Source organism: Mustela nigripes, chromosome 4 (assembly GCF_022355385.1).
Source record: "Mustela nigripes isolate SB6536 chromosome 4, MUSNIG.SB6536, whole genome shotgun sequence".
NCBI classification, from domain to species: domain Eukaryota; kingdom Metazoa; phylum Chordata; class Mammalia; order Carnivora; family Mustelidae; genus Mustela; species Mustela nigripes.
In genome coordinates this window covers 140,643,449-140,669,096 of record NC_081560.1, presented here as the reverse complement: position 1 = coordinate 140,669,096, position 25,648 = coordinate 140,643,449, and the positions used below count along the sequence as shown (strand labels likewise).

The 25,648-nt window shown below is 37.8% G+C and overlaps 1 protein-coding gene across 4 annotated transcripts in view; it reads right to left on the bottom strand.

The window, feature by feature from the left end:
• Window positions 1-25,648, bottom strand: part of KAT6B (lysine acetyltransferase 6B) — a 187,686-nt gene that overhangs the window by 67,008 nt on the left and 95,030 nt on the right. For all 4 annotated transcript variants that reach the window (XM_059397863.1, XM_059397862.1, XM_059397864.1 and 1 more), the window contains exon 4: window positions 689-797. In XM_059397863.1, coding sequence (XP_059253846.1) covers window positions 689-797 — 109 coding nt within the window. The remainder of the gene's footprint in view (window positions 1-688; window positions 798-25,648) is intronic.

Here is a 25,648-nt window from a genome sequence, read left to right as displayed (position 1 = left end):
TTTCCATTTTAAGGCATGGTCTTAATAACTTAGACTGAGGAAAAGGCAGAGGTACCTGTACTTTGACAGCATTTTGAGTACTGCAATTTGGCCAATGGTCAATCCAGTGTCTCCACCTAGCAATTCTTTGAGTTCAACATCACCTCCTATTTGACCACTCTTTTTCTATCTTATTCTAGGCAATCTGAGTCTTTTTCATGCCTGATGATTTCTTGATACTGCCACTGAAGTTTCCAGAACACTGTCCCTTTCATTTAGAGCCACACAGAGCTGGGTTGTACTACACTTCACCAGTAGGTGTCATGAACTGAAACACCACATACACCAACTCGAGGACCTCTTAAATGGAGACTGAGGGTTATAGAAAACAAGTGATTCTACTTGTATTCAGCTTGAAAACCTAGAAATCTCTACACTGGATTTATCTGCAATGTAAAATACTCCAAACTGAATTACCAGTGCTGCTATGAAATCAAAGCTTAATATGTAGCATTATATAAACAAAAATATCTTTGTCACTGCTAATATCCTAACTCCCCCCCCACCTACATTTACTTTTTAAATTTGAAAACTATGCAATAACCAAATAATTGCTTTAAAATACAAATGCAGTTTTGACAGGTCTATAAATAACATATAGCTATAGAGGAGACACGGTATACCCGCATTTGAAACAATACCAACTTACCACTACTGCCACAATCTGCACAAGAGAGGAGTTCTTCTGGTTTCTTTTCACGATTTGATTCTTTAGTCCCCAAACAGAAGCTACATATCGGAATGGGATCAGCACGGGGCTATGATAAAATTAAAATGAAAAAATACTATCAGTTTTCCATTTAAAAATTAACAACAAAACATTAAAGTCAAAGCTTCTTACATATTTCTTAACAATGGAAAATCTGCTGAATAAGGTATTCCAATCAACATTTTCTGATTAAAAACTCTTTAATTATTTGATGCTAAAGTATTCCTAAATACTGTATTTAAGATTCAGAAGGAATTCTTATTAAACCAATGAAACCTAAGACATTTATAGATTATATAACCTTCCTAAAATGAACATTATTGAAGATCCTCTTGGGGGCACCCGGCTGGCTCAGTCGGAACAGTGTGTGATTCTTGATTTCAAGGTCATGAGTTCAAGCCCCATGCTGGGTACAGAGATTATTCCCCCCAAAAAAGAAAGAAAGAAAGAAAGAAAGACAGAAAAGATTCATTTGAAATCTCAATCATTGCTCTAATTTATAGGCCTATAATAAATGGACTCATCTATTCAGCTTATAATTTATCAATATCATCTAGTTGTTATTTCAGACTGTTTTTACTCAACTTTCTCAACTGTTTTAGTGCAGGTTACTATTATTTTATCTATTAAATTTTTGACCTAAAATATTGTTAAGGTTTTAGGTGACATAATAACAAGAGTCAGAACTAAGCAAGAAATTTAAAATTCTGTAGCATCACTTGGGAAGCTCAAAAGATCATTAACAAGAACTTTCTGGCACCAAGGTCTTCAAAAGTAAATCATACCATGCCATACAAAAGAGATAAACCCTCAATCTCTGACATTCCCACTTTAATAAAAGAAACAACAGAACATTTGTCCAACCCTCTAGTACTCTTTAGCTCTCACTGAGGAAATTGCTTTTAACTATGTATAAAGTGTCTCCAACGTTATTCATGGCTACCAGCAATGCTAATATTCCCATTCGTATGAATAGTTGACTCTGCCTAAAGATCTGGTCACATTTATTCTGAACAGCCAAAACTGTATGAAAATTAAAATTTTATTGCATATTCCAAGCCTTCACACATGTTGTCTCTAGCCATCTGAATGTAACTATAACGTATTTGTATTTGAATCTCATGAATCAAAAATTCAGGGCAGAAAAAGTTAGCATAATCATACATGTTTTTTTAATGTAAATTAAAAAACAAGATTTTGCAAGGTCTAACTTGTAAAATATACATCAGCATAGAATAAACCTCATTTGTTCAGCTACTCTATCCCAAATGCCTAGTTAATACATTGCCCGATACACAGTAGGCACTCAAGATATATGTTAACCGAATAAATGGAAGAAACATATGCCAGTTAAATGAAGAAACCCTCATCTCTAAGATACTATTTCAAATGGTTATAATGATTCCAACAAATGTCTTGGTTCACTGTGAAAACATGTCATCAAAAACCAGAATTCATCTTATGACTGAGGATTTGCAAAATTGTTCAATATGATTGTTAATTTCATCCTACAATGTGTTCATTATCTTGCCCTTATTTTCAGTTTAATTTGTTCTTTTAATATGCACAGGCTTTACTTTCTGAAGTAGCTATGCAAATGTGTTTTGTAGCCCCAGTTAAAAAGCAGAGTATAAAACACTTTGTACTAGAAAAACCCAAAAAGAAAAGCTACAACAAATTGGTCACTGACTCCAGCCACAATTTTTTAAATGCCAGATAATCAGCACTGCATAATTATGGATCCATAGTTATTACTTGCAACTGCTCAACTGTAGTACCTTGGGAACACTTTTGTTCCTTTAAATAGCAATTAAAAGAACAATCTGGTTTTAAAGTGACAACATTCCCTTGATAGATTCTAGCTAAAACCCAGTCCTTGTACTAATGGGATTCCTACTTTCATTTGATATAACAATGCTCAAGCCATTGCTGCCATCCTTGTGGTGATAAATAATTTACAAAATGTCACATATCATTCATGCAATGAAACAAATCCAAATCCGCAATCCCATTTTTCTTTCCCCAATGAATTTTTAGCTGTAAGAAAGACATGGCCATCAGCCAGCACTCACGCTCATTTTCCGTTTTTAACTAAAGGTAACACAAAGGACAAAGGTTGCTAGTAGTTCATGGCCAGAAAGACTGATGTCCCACACTCTGTCCAATAATAGAAAGCATAGATGCTATCACTTCACGCTACATTCAAGTGAACCCCACCACGCGGATGTATGCTCACAACCATTTATTTTAGGGATAACTATCCCAAGATACTCTATAAAACCACTGCATTATACAGAAATGTCTGCCCTGCTGAATTATTGATAATTCAAGGCACTTTTTGCTAACCTCAGTATAGCCGAGTCTAATTAACTTTAAAAAATTGTCACTTGTAAGAAATGAAACTTTTACAGTAATGCATGTAAATGGGTCACAAAATTATTATGATTCACTATGCCCAATCAGGCTTCATATAAACTGTTTCAGAAAATAATCCCTGTTAATAGATTAAAATGGACTGCCGTCAGAAAGAGGTCCAAATAAATGGCAATTCAATCCTACACAAGTCTACCACGGACAAATCACATTTAAGAGGTCTGCAAATGAAACCAAACATCCTAATTCCTAACTACTTTCTTTGAAATTTCACAAAGGCACGTAACCTGTTGATCACATTTTCTTACCAGCATGACTGTTTCAAACTAATCTCAAAAATTAATACCCATGATGGATAGGTTTAAACTCTGAAACCTGTTCGGGAAACTACTCCTCTTCATCTCCCAAGCAATGATGGTCCTACTGTAGCTGCTGGGCTAGAAGCCACTTTATACTATCTCATTTAATTATCTCAACAATCCTGCCAGGAACATTTATTACTATACCCCCCCCCTTTTTTTTTGAAGGAAACTGAGGATCTGTAAGTGAGGTAACTTACTTAAAGTTGCCCCAAGTTCAACTGCGGTACTGGGACTCAAACACAGGTCTGTTTTCATTAAAGCCCATTTCTCGCCTTCAGTATTTACTCCTCCACCCCCAACTCTCCTCTCAGAAAAACAAACATTTAGAATTATCTTTCCACCAGTGGGAATAACTCTTTCCTAATATGTTCATAATCTTTTCCATCCAATTTCTCCCATGACCAATCACATGTTTTTTAAAGCTATTTTAAAAGCAACCACTAGGGGCGCCTGGGTGGCTCAGTGGGTTAAGCCGCTGCGTTCGGCTCAGGTCATGATCTCAGAGTCCTGGGATCGAGCCCCGCATCGGGCTCTCTGCTCAGCAGGGAGCTTGCTTCCTCCTCTCTCTCTGCCTGCCTCTCTGCCTGCTTGTCATCTCTCTCTGTCAAATAAATAAATAAAATCTTTAAAAAAATAAAAAATAAAAGCAACCACTACTGTCCTATAGATTATTTATTAGTTACAATGGTGATAAGGTACCTTTACAATGGAGACACCACCTTATCCAAGTGATCAAACCTATCACCAGGATATGACAAACTGACATTATATGCCTTCCAAGTATGGCATTAAAGGACTCAGCATGGCCTATGCATGGTTCTTGCTGGAATTCTTCACCCAGAATCTAACCGTAAGGAACCAATCAAGCAAATCCAAATTTAGGGACATTCTGAAAAACTACTGGCCTGGACTCTTCAAAAAATGCCAATGTCACGTAAGACCCAATAAAAGGCAGAACCAATTTAGACAACTTAAGCGACCCAAAAACTAAATCCAGTCTGTGATTCTTTTTTTTTTTTTTAAGATTTTATTTATTTATTTGATAGAGAGAGACACAGAGAGAGAGGGAACACTAGCAGGGGAAGTGGGAAGGGGAGAAGCAGACTCCCCACCGAGCAGGGAGCCCAACGTGGGGCTTGATCCCAGGATCCTGAGACCTTGACCTGAGCTGAAGGCAGACGCTTAACCGACTGAGCCACCCAGGTGCCCCCCAGTATATGATTCTTATATGGATTCTAGATTTTTTTAAAAAAAATTACCCTGGGGCACCTGGGTGGTGCAGTGGGTTAGGCACCCAAATCTGGGTTTCCGCTCCAGTCCTGATCTCAGGGTTGGTGCTCAATGTGGAGTAGCCTTGAGACTCTGCCTGCCTCCCCCACCACACCACTCTCTCTCTCTCTCTCTCAAATAAATAGATAAATAAATCTTTAAAAAACTTTACTTGGATAATTAGGGAAATACACACTAAATAGCAGACAATATACAAACCGGATAGAACATAAATTTCTTCGGTCAACAAAACTGAGTTCATAAGAGAGAATGCCCTTGTTCTCGGCAATTATGTGCTGAAATATTTTGCAGTAAAGTGTCAAGATGTCTGTAACTTAAGCTCAAAAGATGCTTGTGTATTTGTTCATGTATTAACAATGTCAAAGGCTGGCAAATCTATGTGAAGGTTACATGGAAGCTCATTTTATTATTCTTTCAATCTTTCTGCATGTGTACAGTTTACCAAACAAAACACTGGGAAGGGGGTGTAAAACAGTTACCCCCTCCACTCTTAAAAAAAGATCTAGAATGGATTGGATTATTATATAATTGGATTAAATGCATTTATACAATGAAGTATCTCAATCCAATTAGAGATTCACAGGCAATACAGAGGACACAGGAACTGTCAATCTGTATAGCGGGGGGCGGGGGGGGCAAGTACCAACACTCTTGAGGACATATGACCCAGTTTTCTTCAACAAATAAATTAAAAGGGAGGCAGAGTGAGCAAGCAAGGAAGAGAGAGGGATAGATTCAGAATAAGAACCAATAGGTTAAGAGAGATTTAAAAGGATAGATTCAGAATAAGAACCAATAGGTTAAGAGAGATTTAAAAGGCTAATCGACCAATCACAATGTATGGTCCTCATCCTGATAATGATTCTTTTTTTTTTTTTTTTAAAGATTTTACTTATTTATTTGGCAGAGACAGAGCACAAGCAGGGGAAGCAGCAGGGAGAGGGAGAAAAAGAAGCAGGCTCCCTATTGGGCAGGGAGATGGATGCTGGACTCCATCCCAGGACTCCAGGATCATGACCCGAGCCGAAGGCCAATGCTAAACTGAGCTACCCAAGTGCCCCCTAATAATGATTTAAATAAAGTATAAAATAAAACAAAATGGGATGACCCATTAAAGGAACTGGGGCTAGTCAGCCTTGAACAGACTGATGGGAAGGAACAAGCAAGCTGGAGGTCTTCATCCCAGGAAAAAGGGCTAGATGTATTCTTCATGGCTCCAGAGCGCAAAACCTGAACAGGGCTTATCCTAGAGGGAGTTAATGTAACAGAAATGTCCAGATATTGAATGGATTTTTTTTTCCTGCTTCATTTTTAAAACTGTGGTAAAATACACGTAACACAAAATTTACCATTTTAACCATTTTTAAAGTATACAGAGTTCAGTGACATTAAGTATATTCATTGTTGTGCAACCAGTACCATCCTTTATCTCCAGAACTTTTCATCTACCCAATCTAAAACTCTGTCCCCACTAAAAATTAGCTCCCTTCTACTTTGTCTCCGTGAATTTGACTATCCTAGGTACCTCATGTAAGTGGAATCATATAGTCTCCACAGGATGGATGATTTCTGGAAGGCCCCCTACAATCAGAAAATACCATTGGGGAGGCTGGACCAGGATGGTGAGGATGCCACAGAAGACAAGGCAACCTCACACAAGCTGGGGGGCCCTTTCCGGATCATATATTTTAACGGTTCCATGGCTGGATAATCTCTCTGTCTCTTCCCAACTCTGCTTTAATTTTTTTATTGATTCCATTATACTTAAGAAGACATATTATAGTAAGTCTTCAGGACCCTCAATCTCAAAATTAAATAACGTTTTCTGAGAAAACATTCTTTAATTCCAAGACAGTTCATTTTGAGAAGTTTTATATTTGCTTATGGTTGCTTTTGTTTCTGCCCTGAAGGAAACCACATGTTTATTAATCTTGTCAGTCTAAGTAAGTGGAGAAAAATAAATGAAAGTTCATGCTAGATTGGAGCCAGGTGCACATCCTCTTTACAATGACACACAAAAAAGGTTTTGTCTCCATGATCTCCACTCACAAGGACATACCCCTCTCTTTCCATTATCCCCTATGGATTCATCTCCAAGAGTCATCTAGAACACTCTTGAATCTACTTAAAAATCACACCATTTTAGTTCCTATTGTGAAAAGCAACTCAGTATATTTCATTTATGCATTCATACCTGGATCACTGTAAAGCCTGATTTAAATATTGATCTCTGAGTCACAGTTTTCCTTCTTCAGAAAAGGGCACCATAGTGTCCGCATTGTCTATCTCTGTGGCTGCTAAAAGCTCAAATGTGTGTGAAAGTTCTTTGCACACTATAAAGCTCTATTCAAATATTGTGATTATTGGAAAATTCACGTCAGGTATAAAAATAAAAAGAACAAACAACAAACAACTTCAAGTCCTTAACAAACATCAACACAAATGAATTGTTGTGGAGCTCAGAATTAGTCTATAATAGACTTTGACTCTGTGCCCCATGATAAATATTAATCTTAGAGGGTTGTTACAGGGTTTTTTTAAACGAATTAATCAGGGAGTAAATGAACAGGATAGAAAATGTGTCCACTGAGATCCAAGAGGCCTGATTTACTAAAAGGAAAGGTCAAAGAAAAAGATGCCAAAGGAAGAAAAGCACAAACAAATATAAAAACTGTAGATACCACAAAAGTAAACAAAGCTTTATACCTAAGTATCAAACAGTTCATTTTTGGAGCGTGTTCTCTACACTTCAGCTCAGACAACTTAATTCGGTAACTCCAGGCAGTGTTGTAGAGAAAAGGGTTTGAAGGCTCGTCCATATGCATCTCTTCAAATTGTGCCTTTTATCATCTCCTACCTGCAATCCGAGGTTAGGTCATGCTTTGCTGTTTACCAAAATGCTTTCCTCGAGTGTCTCACAAGTGACAAACATGGACAGGACCGTGGCTTTTTCTGTCTCTGATTTATAGGTCAGTTAAACGCCTCCCTAAGGTCAGACAGCTGTCAAGACCGAGGGTCCCAGGCTGCTGACTGCAAGCCCTTTGCTCTTGCACTCTACCACCGCTAGTCCCTCATTTTCTTTGGCGCTCAGATTCAGATAGCACCTTATCAGAGAGGCTTATCCCTGACCCTTCTCTCTGAAATTGCATTCCACCAGCACCACAGCGAACCCCCTGGCCTTGCTGTGCTTTTCTGCATAGCATTCCTCACTGCCTGACATATTCTATATCATCTCTTTTGTTTCACTCACTGAACTATCAAAGCTCCATTCTGAGGTCACAGACTTCGTTCACTGCTGTAGCTCCAGCTTCAAAGTGCAGTTGTGGAATAAATGAACAAATGAACAAACTGCTTTTAGGTTAGGAAGTGGTTTCTCTGGTTCAACAAGGTCCCAAAGACTACTGTTCTTTAATATGTGTCCTTAATAACTATAATAGGATGAGTTAAGCAACTATCCATGGCAAGGTGGCTTCCATCACTGTCCAATCTAAAGGCTTTTTTCATACTCTAATCATTTATAATGAATGACCGTTTGTGCATAATTGTCCTTTTCTGGGTATAGCCTGACAAGATAGAACCAAAATTTAAATATCAGCTGGGAGGAAATTATCTCGCTCAGTGACAGTCACTACAGGTTGTGTGTAAAATACATCCGGGGTCGTGCCCAGTGGCTAGTTCGTAACTGTGAGCCTCCCAAGCTTTATTCCCCCTCTCAAGAAAGAATGTAAGTTTAAAAAACATAGTAGCAGGAGTCAAGGAAGATGAATACACTGAAGTGAGAATTAAGAAAATTATAACAAGAGCATGCATCTGTTCAATCTATCAAAAATATTTTACAAATTTTGGGGCTTTACAAACTTCACAACTGATAGCACAAGTACCACAAAGGCTGAAAAATGTCTGGTTTTTCTTTTCTTTCTTTCTTTTTTATTTTTTTTTGCACTTTTTTTTGGACACTAATAAAGAATTAGGTTTCGTTTCTTGCCACTTAACCCACTCATTCAAGTGATCAAGCTCACTCCTAATTAGGATATAGATCACGCACACTCACCATTTCCCTTTAGGGCAATCTGCTGTAAGATACAGTCTGTGGAAATATAGTAACTCTGAAAGTATGGACTTCCTGTGATGCTCTAAATTGTCTTGGATTTTAAGAGCATTATCTTGCTCCCATCAGCCTGTGCTATAACTGTGGTCAGTTACAGCCACGCCTCTGCAGGAAGGCTTGGGGACTGGCTCACCCTCGCGGCCAACCTGAGATCCCTTCAGATCCTTCAGGGTCACAAGAGAACCTTGTTTGTGACATGTCTGTTGCCATTTTCTCTACAGTCGCAGACCTTTTTGTTTTATTCTAAGGCTATTCTTGCAATTCTATTATGAATTTTGATCGGAATAGATGCCTAAATAATTTCTTCCAGAAGATAATTGGAGATACTGTAAGACTTCTCACAGGCAACAATTTTACCCTAATTTTACACTCGCCGTATAGATTTTTGTTCTATCACTTCCCCTGCTCATTATACTTCTCTGTGGGTAATTGGTTCTGTGAGGGAGCACTACATTATCCCCACTGGCTCTGGACTGAGTTTCTGCATTACTCTGGGCAAAAGGATTTATTATTGCTAATGTATGGAGATCTTAAATGGGACTGCTATATTTTACCTCCTTGTCACAGTGAAGAGCATTCTCTGTATTTTAAGACTGACAAGTAAATTAAATCTAATAAAATAAAAATATTTAAAAGTGTCTCTATACATATTCATAAATGTCACTTCTTTTTTTCATTTAAAGAATCACTTAAAAACAAAAAAGCAGGATCAATGACCAATACTGGGAAATGCTCACAGTCAGAAGCTGATTCAGAAGCCAAAAGCACTAAAAGCTTGGCCTCAAAGAAATTAGAAAAGGAGAGAAGGAAAGATTTTCTAAGAACATCAGCCCCAACAGTTATCAATTGTGTGGAGCTAACTGAAATGCTCCCACTGTATATACTCTAGAACTTGTTCTAATTAGGCAGGTGTGCCATTTATAAGAGTGCTGATTAAGGAAAGGGATTCTATTGGAAGGAAACAAATCTAATCTGGCATACAGCATTTAACAATAGCATCTCATTTTTGTTGTTGTTGTTTATTTGGTTTTGGAGATAAAGTGTACGAATTTGCAGAGGGTGGGGAGCCCAGTCAAAAAACTGCCTTCCCCAGCATCTTTAATTTCTTATCTGGACAGGGACTTGGCTTCTAAGATTTCATCTGAACGTCCCTCCTCCACCCCTACCATTAGAAACTGCAGATACTGCATTTATCTTCTTAAGAGGGATCAAAGTCTGATTCAACACAGCTGGAAATTCAACACATGGTTACAGGAAGTCAGCTTAGGATTTACAAACTATTCTCTTTGGCAAGCATGTCACAATATTAGCAATGTAATATAAACTCTACTCTAGGTTTTGAAAAATGGAATTTAAAATCAATTCATATTCAAGTGTCACAAATCCTTAATGTTTTTTTACAAACTATTTTTTTCTTAAGAGCAGTTTTAGGTTTACAGGAAAACTGAGAAGAAGGTACATTAGTTTCCCCAATCTCCCTGACCCACACATACATAGTCTCCCTCATTATCAACATCCCTCCCTTCCCCACACCCGAGCTGTACCTTTGCTAGAAGTGAAGAACCTACAATGAACGTCACACATAAGTCACCTGAGCCCACAGACAACATCAGGGTTCTCTCTTGGTTTTAGACATTCTATGGGTTTGGAAAAATTTATACTGACATGTATCTACCATCATGGTATCACACAGGGTATTTTCACTGCCGTAAACATCCACCTGTTCATCATTCCCTCCCCTCTAACTCCTGGCAACCACTGATCTTTTTCATTGTATCCACAGTTTTACTGTTTCCAGAATGTCATACAGCTGGAATAAGAAAACTGGCTTTCTTGGTTACCCCAAGGCATTCATTTAAATCTAGATGGGGTGCCCAACACCCCATGTAGGTACAGTGTGAATCACAGCCATTCTCATTACCAATTCCACCAAGAGAAACCTGCACTGACTGCTCAGAGACACAGGCTACTGAATTTATTGTAATTAGATCCAAAAAGGAAGTAGAATGGTGAAAGGAGACATAGATAGGTAGCTATTAACTAGAAAAGTCACATGTTAGTCAGCTTCTCAATATTATCATTACCATCACCAGCACCCTGACAATTTTCTGCATTCAGAGATTTATGTCAGTTAAGATGCTATGTACTATTCAGTAAGTTACTAATGTTTACTCAGTACCCAACTATGCCAAGGAGAATATAATTGGTACTCCAAGCGCTTGTTGTCACAGAACGAATAGAAGTAGTGTAATTCCATTACCACACTTAATTCTCAATTGCCCTGTGGGCACATAAACCATCTGGTGTACAGAGTTTCCATGCCCTTGACTTTTCTGCTTTCGTTTTCCTCACTTTCAGACTACCTTTGACCCTTTCAATTACAGTAGTCATAAGCAGCAGGAAAAGAGAACTATTAGGGTAATTACTGACCTTGCTTTTTTGGACTCTTCCCTAACTTCTTTGTGGTGGAGGTTCTAGATCTACTGATGCTTTGGGTCAGGTACCCCCACGAGCACTTAAATGACACTACTGGTGATCTCTGCTCTTTGGTGCGCCGGCATGACTGCAAGCTGTGTGGGAAGCGCACACAACATAAGCCTCCCCCCTGCCAATGCAAGCTACAGCAAGGCCAGGAAGAGAAACACCAGATGTCCTATGTTTTCCCCCCAGGGGCAAAGATTTTTAAGCTCAATTTCCTAGAATGAAGCCTACTAAAGGGTATTCAGTAGGTAGAGGAAAGCTTTGTGACATCTTTTTTTCTGTGTGTATTTTAAGTCAAAGCTTAGTATACTGTGAGCTTTTTGAAGGAGATCCTTGTTTGTTTACCTAAATTAGCACACATAATGACGAAGCCTACACTGCAGATGTTTGATCACTATTTGCTGAATATATACATTTAGCATTATTTCTCATACCTGGTACTTGCTCACTGTTTCCCAAATTACATTTTTTACTTTATTATATAAATGGTAAATAAAAAATAGAACAGCATGTGGTTATGGGCGACAATAAATACTTTTAAAATGTTTGCCCATTTTGAACCTTCATATCCACTCATACATTTTTTAAATCGTAAAATATACATAACATAGTATGTACCGCTTTATTTTTAACTGGAAAGTTCAGTAGCACTGAGTCTTTCATGCTGTTGTACAACTAACTTAATGTATGTTTCACATATAATGGAATGGACAGTTCAAAGTTTTGAATAAATGCATATACTCATGTAAACACACATCTCTAACAAAATACAGAACACTGCATAAACCCAGAAGTTCTCTCCGGCCCCTCCCCAGTCAAGTCCTTTCCGGTCTCCTTCCCAAGTAACCACTACTCTTGATTTCTACCACCATAGTTTGATTTGATCTGCTCTAGAACTTCATGTAAACGGAACCAAACATGGAATTCTTTTTGTGGGGCTGCTTTCAACTCACTGTATTGTCATAGTCATTCACATTGCTGCATATATCAATAATTCATTTCGAAATTTTTTCAAAGTTTTCAAAATTTCAAAAGAAATCATTTATTTTTACTGCTAAGTATTTTAACTAATAAACAAAAACTTGTTTATTCTCTCTATAGATGATCAGCATTCAAGTTGTTTTCAGCTTAGAGCTAAAATGAATAAAACTGTTATAAACATTCTTGAATAAATACTTAACGTGGACATGTGTTTTCATCTCTCTTGTGTAAATGCCTAGGAGTGGAACAGCTGGGTCATAAGTCAGGAAGATGCTTATCTTTGTCAAAAACCCGTAACTAAGTTAATGGAGAAAAGGAAAAAAGTTAATTACCAAAATAAGACATAAGAAGGGAGAATCACTACAAATCTTGAACACATTAAAATGATGGGAAATACCAGGAAGAGCTTTATGCCAAAAAATTAGACAACTCAAATAGGCAAATTCATTGATAGACCAAATTAATAAAACACAAGAGAAAAAAGAACATCTGCGTAACTGTAAATCCATTAAAGAAAATGATTCATAACTTAAAAAAAAACCAACCCTGAACAGCACTCAGGCCCAGACACCTTTGCTGGTAAAATCTTTCAAATATTTAAGAATACAATACCAATCTTATAGGATCTATTAAAAAGAAATAAAACAAACAAAAAATAGAAAAAGAGGAAGTATTTCTCAACTAATTTTATTAGCCCAGCATAACTGATTCCAAAGTCAGATGAAAACATTACCATAAAAGAAAATTAAAATAACAACCAGTATCTCTCATTAACATAAACCCATTTGTTTTCTTCTTAAATTTTATTTTTTAAAAAAATCAACTTCACTAAGGTGTAATTTATATATAATAAAATGTACCCTTTTAAAGTTGGTCACTCATGTATGTATATAATTATGAAAACAACAGAAACTCAGAATCCTTTTTTATCACCTGAGAGAAGTTCCCTTAAGGGTGAGCTAGGTGAAGGGGATTTAGAGCAGACGTTAATCAGCACTGAGCACCATATGGTATTGTTGAATCACTGTATTATACACCCGAAACTAAGAGAACACTCTATGTTAACTATTCCAGAGTTAAAACAAAAAGCAAGTTCCCTCAAGCATTTCTGCAGTTCCATTCCCTCTACAGACCCAGGCAACTACAGATCTGCTATTTAACACTATACATTATTTTGGCTGTTCTACAATTTCATGTATGACATCACACAGTGTATACTCTTTGTGACTTCCTGTTTTTTATATTCATGCACACTGTTGCATATGAGTAGTTTACTCCTCTTAACAGTTCATGGTATCTCACTGTATCAATATTTCTAAATCAGTTAATCCATTCATCTACTGATGGACATTTGCACTCTACAGTTTTGAGCTGTATGAATAAAGCCAATATGAACACTCGTGTAAAAGTCTTTTTGTATGTATGTTTTCATTTTTCTTTGGTAAAAAGAAAAAAGTAGAATTGTGGGGTCATAATGGTAAGTGCATGTTTAAAGTTATAACAAGTCGTCAGTTCATCCATGGTGAGTGTACCATTTTACACTCCTAGGACTCGCACCTGGCACTGCCAGTCTTTTTAATTTACCCATTCGAGGCAGTGTGTAGGTATGTCCTGTTGCTCTTTTAATTTGCATATCCTTGACAGCTAATGATGTTAGATATGTTTTCATGTGCTTAATGCCCATTCATATATCTTCTTTTGTGCAGTTTCCTTTGGACTCTTCTGCCTGTCACCTTGTCTACTGCAATCTATTGCCAGATCACTTTACAGTGAAAAATCTGTTGTCCCAGCTAGTGAGAATGCTCCAGGCTGTCAGTTTTCAGTTGTCATGCCCCTCAAGGATTGCTTCTGCTGCAGAAGAGTCATGTCACCTAAGGACATGTGACATGCTTCCTCCTGGGGTGGCCCACATCCAAATGGTACGAGTCCTCATCACTGACTGATTATAAAGGCACGCTTAACTTGACCCAACTCTTGTCCCAATTCTGTCCAGCCCTGAAGAGCCAATCTAGCCTCTGAGCTACATATGAACTCGGCCAAGGCTGTCACTGAGCTGCGTCACTGCTCTCCTTCCTCAAAACAGATGGAGTTTCGTTACTCTTAGATTAGATGATAATCCTAATGGCATCCCTTAATAAATATCCTATACACAAAACTTTTATCTCAGAACCAGCCTGCCAAGGAACACAATCTGTAACATCTTTTTTTTTTTTTTTTAAGATTTTTAAAAATTTATTTATTTGACAGAGAGACAGAGATCACAAGTGGGCAGAGAGGCAGACAGACAGAGGGGAACCAAGCTCCTGCTGAGCAGAAAGCCCAATGCAGGCTTGATCCCAGGACCCTGAAATCATGACCCGAGCAGAAGGCAGGGGCTTAACCCACTGAGCCACCCAGGCGCCCCTGTAACACCTATTTTTCAAATTGGGTTGTCTGACTGAGATGTAAGAGTTCCTTAGATATGTATACTGAATACAAGTCCTTTGTATGTATGTGTAAATAGAATAATGTGTATTATGACTATTTTCTTGCATGTGGTGGTTTGTCTCTTCATTTTCCTAACAATTTCTTTTGAAAAACATCAGTTTTAAATTTTGATGAGGTCCCATTTATCAGTTTTAATCTTTAGATCCAACCTAAGAAATCTTCGCCTATTCCGAAGTTGCAAGGGCTTTGTACCCTATTTCCTTCTGATTTCATGGTTTTTAGTCTTTAAGTCTATGACCCATTTTTTAGTTAATTTTTGTATGTGGAGTGTGTAAGAATCAAGATTCACTTTTTTCTGTATGTACATCCAATTATTCCAGCATCATTTATTCTGAGAATTTTCTTCTTCCTACTAAATTAGTCCTTCAATTTTGGTCTTTTGTTTCCAAATTGATTTTAGCTATTCTAGGTTCTTTGCATTGCCATATAATTTTAAAAATCAGCTTGTCAAATCTAGGAAAATTAGTCTCCTGGGATTTCCACTGGAATTGTGTTGATCAGTTTGTAAAGTAGTGACTTTATAATATTACTGAGTTTTCTAATCCATGAACATAGGTATTTCTCCATTTGCTTAGGTTTTCTTTAACTTCCTTCAACAATGCTTTAGTTTCCAGGGTATACCTTTTGTTCATATTTTGCTAAATTTATCCCCATATATTTTCATACTATTTGATGCTGCTGTAAATGTTATTTCAATTTCTGAATGTTCGTTGCTATTATACAGAATACAATGGGATTTATTAACCTTGCATCATTACTTCAGTTCACTCTACTTTTAATAATTTTCTTAAAGATTCCTTAGTATTTTCTATAATATAAATAATCATGATGTGAAACTAGAGACATGTTTACTCTTTCTCCCAATCTGTATGTTTTTCATTTCATTATCCTGCCTTATTGCATTAGCTAGGAACTCCAGTACAGCACTGAATAGAAATGATGAAAGGGCGCATACCTGTCTTATTCCTGACTTTAGGAAGGAAGTAGATGGTCTTTTACCATTACTAATGGTAATGGTACTAATGGTGTTAGCTGTGCTGTATTTTTTTTTTTTAAGATTTGTATCAGACTGATGAAATTTCTTCTATTCCTAGTTTGCTGAGAGGTTTTTTGTTTTTGTTTTTGTTTTAATGATGAATACATTTTTAGTTTTGTCAACTGCTTTTCCCCTATCTATTAAGATGATCAAATGTTGTCTTCATTTTAGAGTATTAAGCCAACCTTGCATTTCTGGATAAATCCCATTCTGGATTTATTTTAGAATATATTATCCTTTTAATAGATTCCTGGTTGATTTGCCATATTTCTTGATTTTGGTGTTTATGTCATGGATAATAATTTCCCACAGTTTCCCTTTTTTGCCATGTCTTTGGGCAGTTTTGGTATCAAAGTAATGGTGAGCTCATAAATGAACTGGGATGTGTTTCTTCCTACTTTCTGAAAGAATTTATCTAACACCTGGATTGTTAAATGTTTTAAAGATTTCACCATTTACATTCACTGCCTACTCTTAACTGTAGGTCTAAGGCCCAGACATATAAATGAGTTTATACACATGAACATGCCTTAAAAGTAAGAAAAAAAATACGTAAGTATTAAAAATCATAGCTTGAGGGGCACCTGGCTGGCTCAGTTGGTGGAGCATGTAACTCTGAATCTTGGGGTCATGAGACAAGACCTACACTGATGTACAGGGGTGGAGTTTACTTTAAAAAAAAAAAAAAAAAAGTGGGGCACCTAGGTGGCTCAGTGGGTTAAAGCCTCTGCCTTCGGCTCAGGTCATGATCCCAGGGTCCCTGGGATCGAGCCCCACATCGGGCTCTCTGCTCAGTGGGGAGCCTGCTCCCCCCCCCCTTTGCCTCTCTGCCTACTTGTGATCTCTGTCAAATTAATAAATTAAAAAAAAAAAGATATGGCTTAAATCGCTTCAATGAAAGGGCTATTTTTATTTTGTTGTTTTTTAAATTACATAGAGCAGCACTGAGCGGCTCTGTTGGCTGAGTGCCTGGCTCTTGGTTTCAGCTCAGGTTCTGATTTCAGGGTCATGGGATCAAGCCTCACATAGGACTCCACGCTCAACATGGAGTCTGCTTGAGAGATTCTCTGCTTTTCCCTCTTCTTCTGCCCCTCCCCTGACTCGTGCTGATTCTCTCTCAAATAAAACTTGTAACTAAATAAATAAGATTACATATATACACAGTTACAAAAAATAAAGTACAAAGATATACAGAATGAAAGAGAAGTCTCCCAGCTATGTTTAATCCCTGGACATTCAAATCCAAACATTCATTGATAGGCCCGGCACATGCAAATATATAGCATCTTCAAAAAGAAAGGCAAAAGTGAGTTACACTAAACTGTTTTTATTACCACCTTTCTGCTTCTACAAAAATGTACATATGTGCATTTGCATGTGCAAATATACCTGCAGGATAAATTCCTAGACATGAGATTGCTGAGTCACAGAACATGGGCCCTTCTAACCACCTGAGGTTGTGCCACCGCATATTTCTAATATTTTATCAAATTTTCCCTTGTCAGTTTTAACTTAAACTTGCTTTTCAAATCATCTAATAAAAAGTGGATTCAAAGGTCACACTTTAAGGAAGAAATGAGAATTTTTTCCTTATTCCTTAGAATATGATAATACAAACAAAACTGTGCCTCCACAACCATTCCTAATTCATGGTTCGTGGGTGTCCTTGTATATATCCTCACAATTTCTACATGGGAGGAAACAAACCACACAAAGGTGGAAGCACCAGCCAAACAACACAGAGAACAGTGAATGAAATGCTACTCTACCATCCAATGAATCATCTTGACACCAAAAAGTTAATTAAAGTACGATTATAAGAGAACTGCACTGTGTGTGTATGTGAGAAAGGGAGGGGTGTGTAATAACTGTTGATACTGTGAGTTAAAAGGAAACTCTCCAAAGCCAGCTTGACAGACACCAGCCCATACAATTTCAGTCTTCTTTCCCATCAGTGTCACAACAAAGAACAATCTGCAATCAGTGAGCACAGTCCCATCTACAGAATTATAATTTATTATCGCAGGCATGGTTCTTCTCCTCTCCCTTCTTCTTCCCTCTTTCCGATTACCTGCCACATGTCTATTGTGAAGGCCTTGCTCATGTGGTAGACATGAGCTTGTCCACTGTTGGTAGTGATCTCTGAATTATTCAGATGATTTTGAAGATAGTTTGGTTGGGGAGGAGGGGTGACAAGAAATCATGTAGATTAGTGCTTCCCAAACCTTAATATGCAAGCAAAACACCTAGATCTTGTTAAAATGCAGATTCTGATTCAGCAGTTCTGGGACGGGGCCACAGACATTTCTAACAAGCTCCCTGGCAATACCGATACTGCTGACCTGTGGTCCACACCTTCGAGTAATATACTTTTAAACAGTAACCCCCGAATTAGTCATACTCAGTGTTGGAATAGGATTCTCCAGTTCAGTATGAGGATTTACCATAAAGCAAAACCCTGGAATGAATGCCCTGAAGGGGGTGCTATTATGATACTGACAGTAGTAGTTCATGCGGTGGTAGGTACAGTAGTCAGTAGCAGTAGTAGCAACAGTAACTGGCAGCAGCCAACATCTGAAGAGTACTCACTAAGAACAGATATTTGGGTAAGCACTTAACTAACCACTAGAGTATCAGAAGGCAGGCACTATTATTTCCACATTACAGATGTGGAAAATGAAGTGAATTTTCCCAAGATCATTATGCTCCAGGACTACTGCAGAACCTGGTCTCTGGTTATCAAGTCCACCATCTCTGTGTAGTAATGGACATCATCATTTCTCAACTTGACACTGAGGAGGGGACAACTGTTTAAATACCTTATTTTCTAGTTCTTGTAGTCCAGCTTAGATAAGTAAAAAGACCAATTCACTGTAACTGTTCACTTTGGGTCAAGGTCAAGAAGAATTTTAAACTATTATTTGACATTACAGATAATCTACCCTTGAATAATCAAGACTGGCTGTGTGTTCAGAGGCCACAGAGATGATAGTGTTGTTTTTAAATCTCCTGGCTCTATTTGTTAACTATGGTATGACAGAGTGAAAGAGTTGGCTTTTGAAGTTATCTGAAGCCTAACTCTGGTTACAATATGAATTCCAGCATATTTGGCTTCCAATCTACATTTTACGCTTTTTAGAGATCAAGTTAAACATAACAGTTCTCAGTCAAAAAAGCCCTGTAGAGTAACCTGATCTGAACGGGGGCGCTTTAACTCAATGCCAAATAAAAAGCATGATCGCCTTATTCCACACAAATACATTCTCGGATAGGCCAATTAATCATGAATATAACTTTTCAGACATTACATAATTTCACATAGACTTGCTTCTAGTGCCTGCCAAAGAAAACAGCAATTTGTATCACTAGGAATAAATCTACATTTGAAAAGAAATGAAAGTTACAAACATGAAATAGTGTAGCTCTGGTCACCTCTTTCATTCCATACTCCTTCATAATTTCTCTAATAATTTTATTTTGCAAAACAGTCATTAATAAAACCTAAAATGATATAAGCTGTGAAATTACATAAAGTAAAATAAGGAAATCCAAGTAATTTTTACACCAATAAGAGTAGCAACCTCTCAGATATGAGTAATGTCACTCTATATACACCTATATATATACACACACACACACACACACAAACGACTTTATTAGTCATATGCACACTTGATACATAATTCTGGGTCCTCCAATATCAATCTAACAACACTGGTACATTAAATCATTTATTGTTATTTTAAGAAGATTCCATTTTCCTACCTAAAATTATTTGTTTTCCAAATAAATGTTTCACTGATACATTCCATGGTAAATCAGGAATAAAAGATTAATTTAAAAGCAACCCACCAATATCTACAGTCAGCATTTTAAAATATAAATAATCAATAGAAGCTAGTAAGTGTTCTACTTCGAAAATACACCCACGAGGGTGGCTCAGTCAGTTAAGCATCTGACCCCTGATTTCAGCTCAGGTCATGGAGCCTGCTTAAGATTTTCTCTCCCTCTCCCTCTGCCCCCTCCCCTCACCCATTTGCACTTGCTCTCTCTCACTCTTAAAGAAATAAAAATGATAAACATTAAGAAAGAAAGAAAGGAAGGAAGGAAGATAGATAGATAGATAGATAGACAGACAGACAGACAGACAGAAAGAAGATATACTATCAGCTCAGGACTACTTTCAGCATGTTGATAAAATTCCTTAACAGAATATTTACAAGCAACAAAACTAGGAAAACAAAAGCAATTAATTTTCTCATGCCAAATACAAGCTGTACTGAAGATACATATGGTTTAATGGGGCATGCATAAAAAGATGCAGATTGGGCACCTGGGTGGCTCAATTGGTTAAGCGACTGCCTTCAGCTCAGGTCATGATCCTGGAGTCTCAGGATCGAGTCCCACATGCGGCTCCCTGCTCAGCAAGGAGTCTGCTTCTCCCTCTTACCCTTCCTCTCTTTCTCTCTCTCTCAAATAAATAAATAAAATCTTAAAAAAAAAAAAGATGCAGATTTATCTGAACAGTCCCTGCCCCGAGTCATTTTTAAAGAGGGTGCTGTCCTTCGCACTATCATTTTTTTAAAAAAGTAACTTCTCTTTCATTTATTTAAATTGGGTGACTAGTGTCTGCTTTTGGAACTTTCCTCAGGAAAATCTGTCACCCTAATCGTTAGGACTCAAAAGCATACAAGGGCCCATACATACATATATGGGGCTCTGGTGCTTCTAAGCAAAGACAAAACCACTAACGCCAGATCTTCAGTAGATGTGCACAAACAACCTGTATGATGCGTCCTAAAGCTTTACCTCAGCCAGGACTTTGTGAACTTTACATTATGTGTTTTGCATTTACCAAAAATGTATTTTTTTCATTTCCCTAAAAAAATGAAGTTACATCACAATTCTGAATGTTTTTCGGAACTATATAACTATGTATGTGTAAGTGTGGATGTGTGTGCACACGTGTGTGTAAAATGTGGTGGTGTGCCTTTCATTCCCCCCCAATTAATAAGTAGTCATAGTAACAGCTGATATTTATTGCCTACTTACATTGCGCTGGGTACTGTGTGAAGTGCTTAAATTATTTCAACAATATCAGGTAGGTGTTATGATTTTCCCAATCTTATTAAGGAGGAAACTGTGGCACAGAAAACTCAAATAATGGGCCCAAAGGAGCACAGCTGCAAGTGGCAGAGCTCAGATTCCAAGTCAGGCAGTTGACCTTAGAACCCGCTTTGTTCGCCCCCCATGTGAGTCTCTAAATTAGGAACAGTAACCAGAACAGGGATGGGATATACTGTTATTACACATAAGTCAAGGGCAAGGGTCATTTTGGAAGGGGGAAGTGGAGGTGAGTTTATAATGGGGGTGGATATTAGAGGAAGAAGCTATGGGAGGTCTATTATTGTGAGGGAAGATGAAAAGAAGACCATCAGCAATTCTCTGCTTAATTCAAACTGACTTTTACAGAAGATGGAATTTCAGGAGTTATTTAGAACGGAAGAAAAAAGAACAAGAGAGTCTAAGAAAATAACAGTGCTTGGGAGATGGCTCAAAAGACTAATGTAATGAGTTCACAAGCAAGGTGAGAGAGAGAGAATGAAAAAACTGGGGACCTAAGTAGCAGCAGATGAGAGTAATGAGATAATCCAGAGCCTGCTGGCGACTGGCTTTGATGCATGGGGCGAACAGCTAGAGTAGATGCAAAAGGAAATGAGAAACCACTGTAAAGATTTAAGGAAGGGGTAGGCATGGTCAGGAAGTCCTCACAGCAAGAGTGACCACCCATTCTAGGGACTTGGACGAGAAGGCAAGGAGGGGAGATGGACAGGTCTAGAAGCTACTGAATTTAGTGGATTCCATGATGATTTCATGAAGACTGCTGTTATTCTGGACAAGCCTGTATGTTGAGGGGGGAAAAAATCAGCCAGAAATTGCTCTAAATTCAATAAAATCTTCAGAAAATATTGCCAAGGCAGAAAACATCCTAATGCCTTTGCCAGTACAGCTAATTGCTTAGCAGTTACTGGCCATGAGCATAACAGAAATTGCAGACATTTTAAAAGACTTACACCATGAGGAACTATGTCTCAAAGCCTTTGAAATTTTTAGTGGTATCTGGGTGTGCTCTGAGCAAAGTTCTCTACCCATGTCACCAGAATAAAGATGATCATTTTCCAAAGAAAATTGTTGTCTCCTCGACTAAGTCAGTTATCCTCAGCATCCTCAGCTAAGATGTACATATGAATAATTTATACTCACCTGGAATGGTTAACATATGAGCATACTGTTCCAAAGACACAGCCAGTTTTCTTAACAGTCCAGATCACAGAATTCCTACCAGTCCTTCTCATTTCATTAAAGGGATAAAATACAAACACTTACAGGGGGAAAATAACTTTAGTAGCTTATTGATTTAGCTTTAGGAGTATTTCACAACTGAGTCCTTTTTAACAGCATACAACCAGGGGCATATCGAATCAATACTGAACATCTACCTTGCAGTTGGGGCTCATGAATTAGTCAGCATCTACTCAAACCCAAAGCATCAGGCAAAAATCAACAGTGACCCAAATCTCTTTGAACACTGTAGAATCCCCCAAGCGACGTTATTTGTTTACAATAATGACAACAAACTCAAACCCCAACCACAAGCAACCAAACTAGCACCTCCACTCATGAGCTATTTATTTTTAAGTTACCTCTTTTTGAAGGCACTAAGAGCAGGAATTAAGGTTGCCACTTGCAATACCTCCTACATTGCTGTATTAGCCACAGCATGTAACACTACAAACCGAAAGCTGAGAAAGGGCCAGGAATAACCCCCAGGCCACATGGCAAAATAAGGGGGTGCAGGGAATCTGGATCCCTCCCCTAGATTCAATGGGCTATTGTTACGCCACGTAACCTATTTCCTGATCAGCATGGGAGACAATAGAGGAGAAAATGGTGTGTAAGCAGAAAGTCTTTCCTCATGAGCTGCAAATTATATAAAGAAGGTTTTATTTCTAATTATGGTCATATAATTACAGACACTAAGGAGAAGGGCCTGTTTGTTCTCCCTGGTGTGAGCAACTCACTGATTTAGGCTCTCTTGAAGCCAGCAGCCAAGTGGTGGTGGCGCAAATCCAGGAGTTCCTAGAGGAGAACAGATGGACAGCTATCCTAAAAAAAGAGCTCCTGATGTCGCCCAGCAATGAGATGTGAGAGCTTGATAAATATACCATCCTCATTCAGGTGTTATACGTATAAATGAAAGCGTTCACAGCATAAGCAGGTATTTTTCTCATTGGGTAGCAGACAATACCATGCGTGGTATCCTTGTCTCTCTCATTTTCTAATGAGGTCTTCCCCAAGACTTCCAATTTGGCAAAAGTCGACTTCCACTATGGTTATTTTTTAATTTTTCATTAAGTTTGGTTAACAGAAAATTTATATATTATCTAAGTTTCTAGAACTTCTTACAGAAAAGTTTCCAAAACGTTGTTGACCCACGCTGTAATAAAGAAATTAAGGGCATAGAATCTGAAAATAGACCCAATGGGTTAACCATTTTCGAGTAGGACCTGAGCCAAGTATTGGACTCTTCTCTTAGCTTCTACATCCATAAATGGGAGCAGCAACAGTGGAGTGAATTATATGGGATCTCATATATACTGTGCTTAAGACAGTGTACAGCACGTGGTAACTGGATCAAAAGATGTTAGCAGCCATGAGCTGTTAACTGTATCTGATGTCGATTTTTTGGCCAACTTTTTCCCCCCCCCCAGTAACTGCTACTTACTTCAAATGGTACAAGAGCACAGATTCTCTATCCACTATGACAACATACAACCCATGCCTTGAAGGGTTTACACATTACAAAAGGAAAGATTCTATGTATACAATTCAAGAACATGCTTTCCAACAACAAAATCCCACAAACACACGTTTCTTGCTTTCTTTCTTTTTTTTTTTTTTTTAAAGATTTTATTTATTTATTTGTGAGAGAGAGAGAGAGTGAGAGCGAGCACAGGCAGACAGAGTGGAAGGCAGAGTCAGAGGGAGAAGCAGGCTCCCTGCAGAGCAAGTAGCCCGATGTGGGACTCGATCCCAGGACGCTGGGATCATGACCTGAGCCGAAGGCAGCTGCTTAACCAACTGAGCCACCCAGGCGTCCCTGTTTCTTGCTTTCTTTAACAGTATATCCTGTGGAATGTTAGAAAGTCAAATGGCCAGTTCTTCAACCATGTTTTTCCCCCTCCCTCTACCACTTTTAAAAGGAAGGTATGGTAAAGAGCTTTGACAATTAAACATCTCAAGAACTGTTACGTATGTCAATTGTATCTCAACAAAAATGGGGGGGGGGTGTCCTATTACCTAAGTTCATATAGCTAAAGAAATATTTACACTCTTATTATATACAGGACATCATATCCGATATTAAAATTCAGGTTTTCAAAGCTTTGTTTCATTAAAGTTGTATAGATAGAACATAGATTATCAACAGAAGTATAAAAGCTGAGTTAAGTCAATCCACAGGGCTTCTAGAAAGAGGTGAATTTTGATGCAAATTTTTAAATGAAGGGTGGGAAAGATTTTAGATATAAACAAACAGCAGAGGTAAAGGTCAAGGATGGGAAAGGGAGGGGTGGTGGCCACTGTGATTAAAATATATGCACTTGAGCAAGGATTCTGGTAGGGACCAGAGAAAAAGAGAGGTCCTTCAGACAGACAGCCAACTTGGCAAGAGCCAAAGTTAAAAAACAAACAAACAAAAAGCCTATGCTCTCTAAGTGACCACCGTGTGACAGCCTTGGCAGTCACATTTTTTACAAAATGCTCACCACTAGTGGCTAATAAGCTATTGTAGAGGACACCTGCGCACTTCTGCTTCCACCTGTTGAGTTCTGTGCTAAATCAATTAAGTGTTTGTATTCAAATCTGTTTATGTCAGTTATGCCTGTTACTATAATTAAATACCTTAAGCAAACACTGTTCTCCAACACCCAATAACCTCTGTGTACGACAACAGTTGTAGTCTCTATGGACACTTAGTCGAATGTTTTAAGATCGGCTGGACTAACAGTGAAAAATATTATTACAAGATTTGGAGAAAATTACAATCTAGAAGAATCCTGGATTCAGACTGCTTCATGAGTGCCTCTAAGGAAACTGAGGCTGAAAATCCTTGAGAAAAATGATGAAACACTCCAGCTCACGCTAAAAAAAAAAAAAAAAAGAAAAAGAAAAAAAAAAAGAAAAAGCCTGGCCCCTCCATTTTATAACTGGCATAAACTATTAATTGTTTTATAGGGGCACCCCAGTGGCTCAGTGAAGTGTTTGACTCTTGATCTCAAGTGTTATGAGCTCAAGCCCTATGCTGGGCTCCACACCACGCATGGAGTCTATTTCTATATACACATATAAACATATATTTATATATGTAACTTTTAATTCCTTTTAACATAATTTTTGATTAACCAACCAATTCTTATCACATCAAATAAAAAAATGTTCTATCATGAAATCAAGCGGACCATACACTCATTCTTAGAAAAAAATTACCAGAAAGTTCACGGGTATACAAGTGGGGGAAATCCTAGTCAAATACATAAACTTTTATTATCTATACTCACTGCCTTGTCTCATTTAAGTCTACATGAGTCAAAATAACAGGTAATTTACAGTTAAATATTTTGCCCACAAAACTCCCATCTAATACTGAACTTTAGTAGATTTTTATTGTGTAAACAAATCCTTAATATGTTTTCATTTTATCTAATGCAAAGTAAGTACTT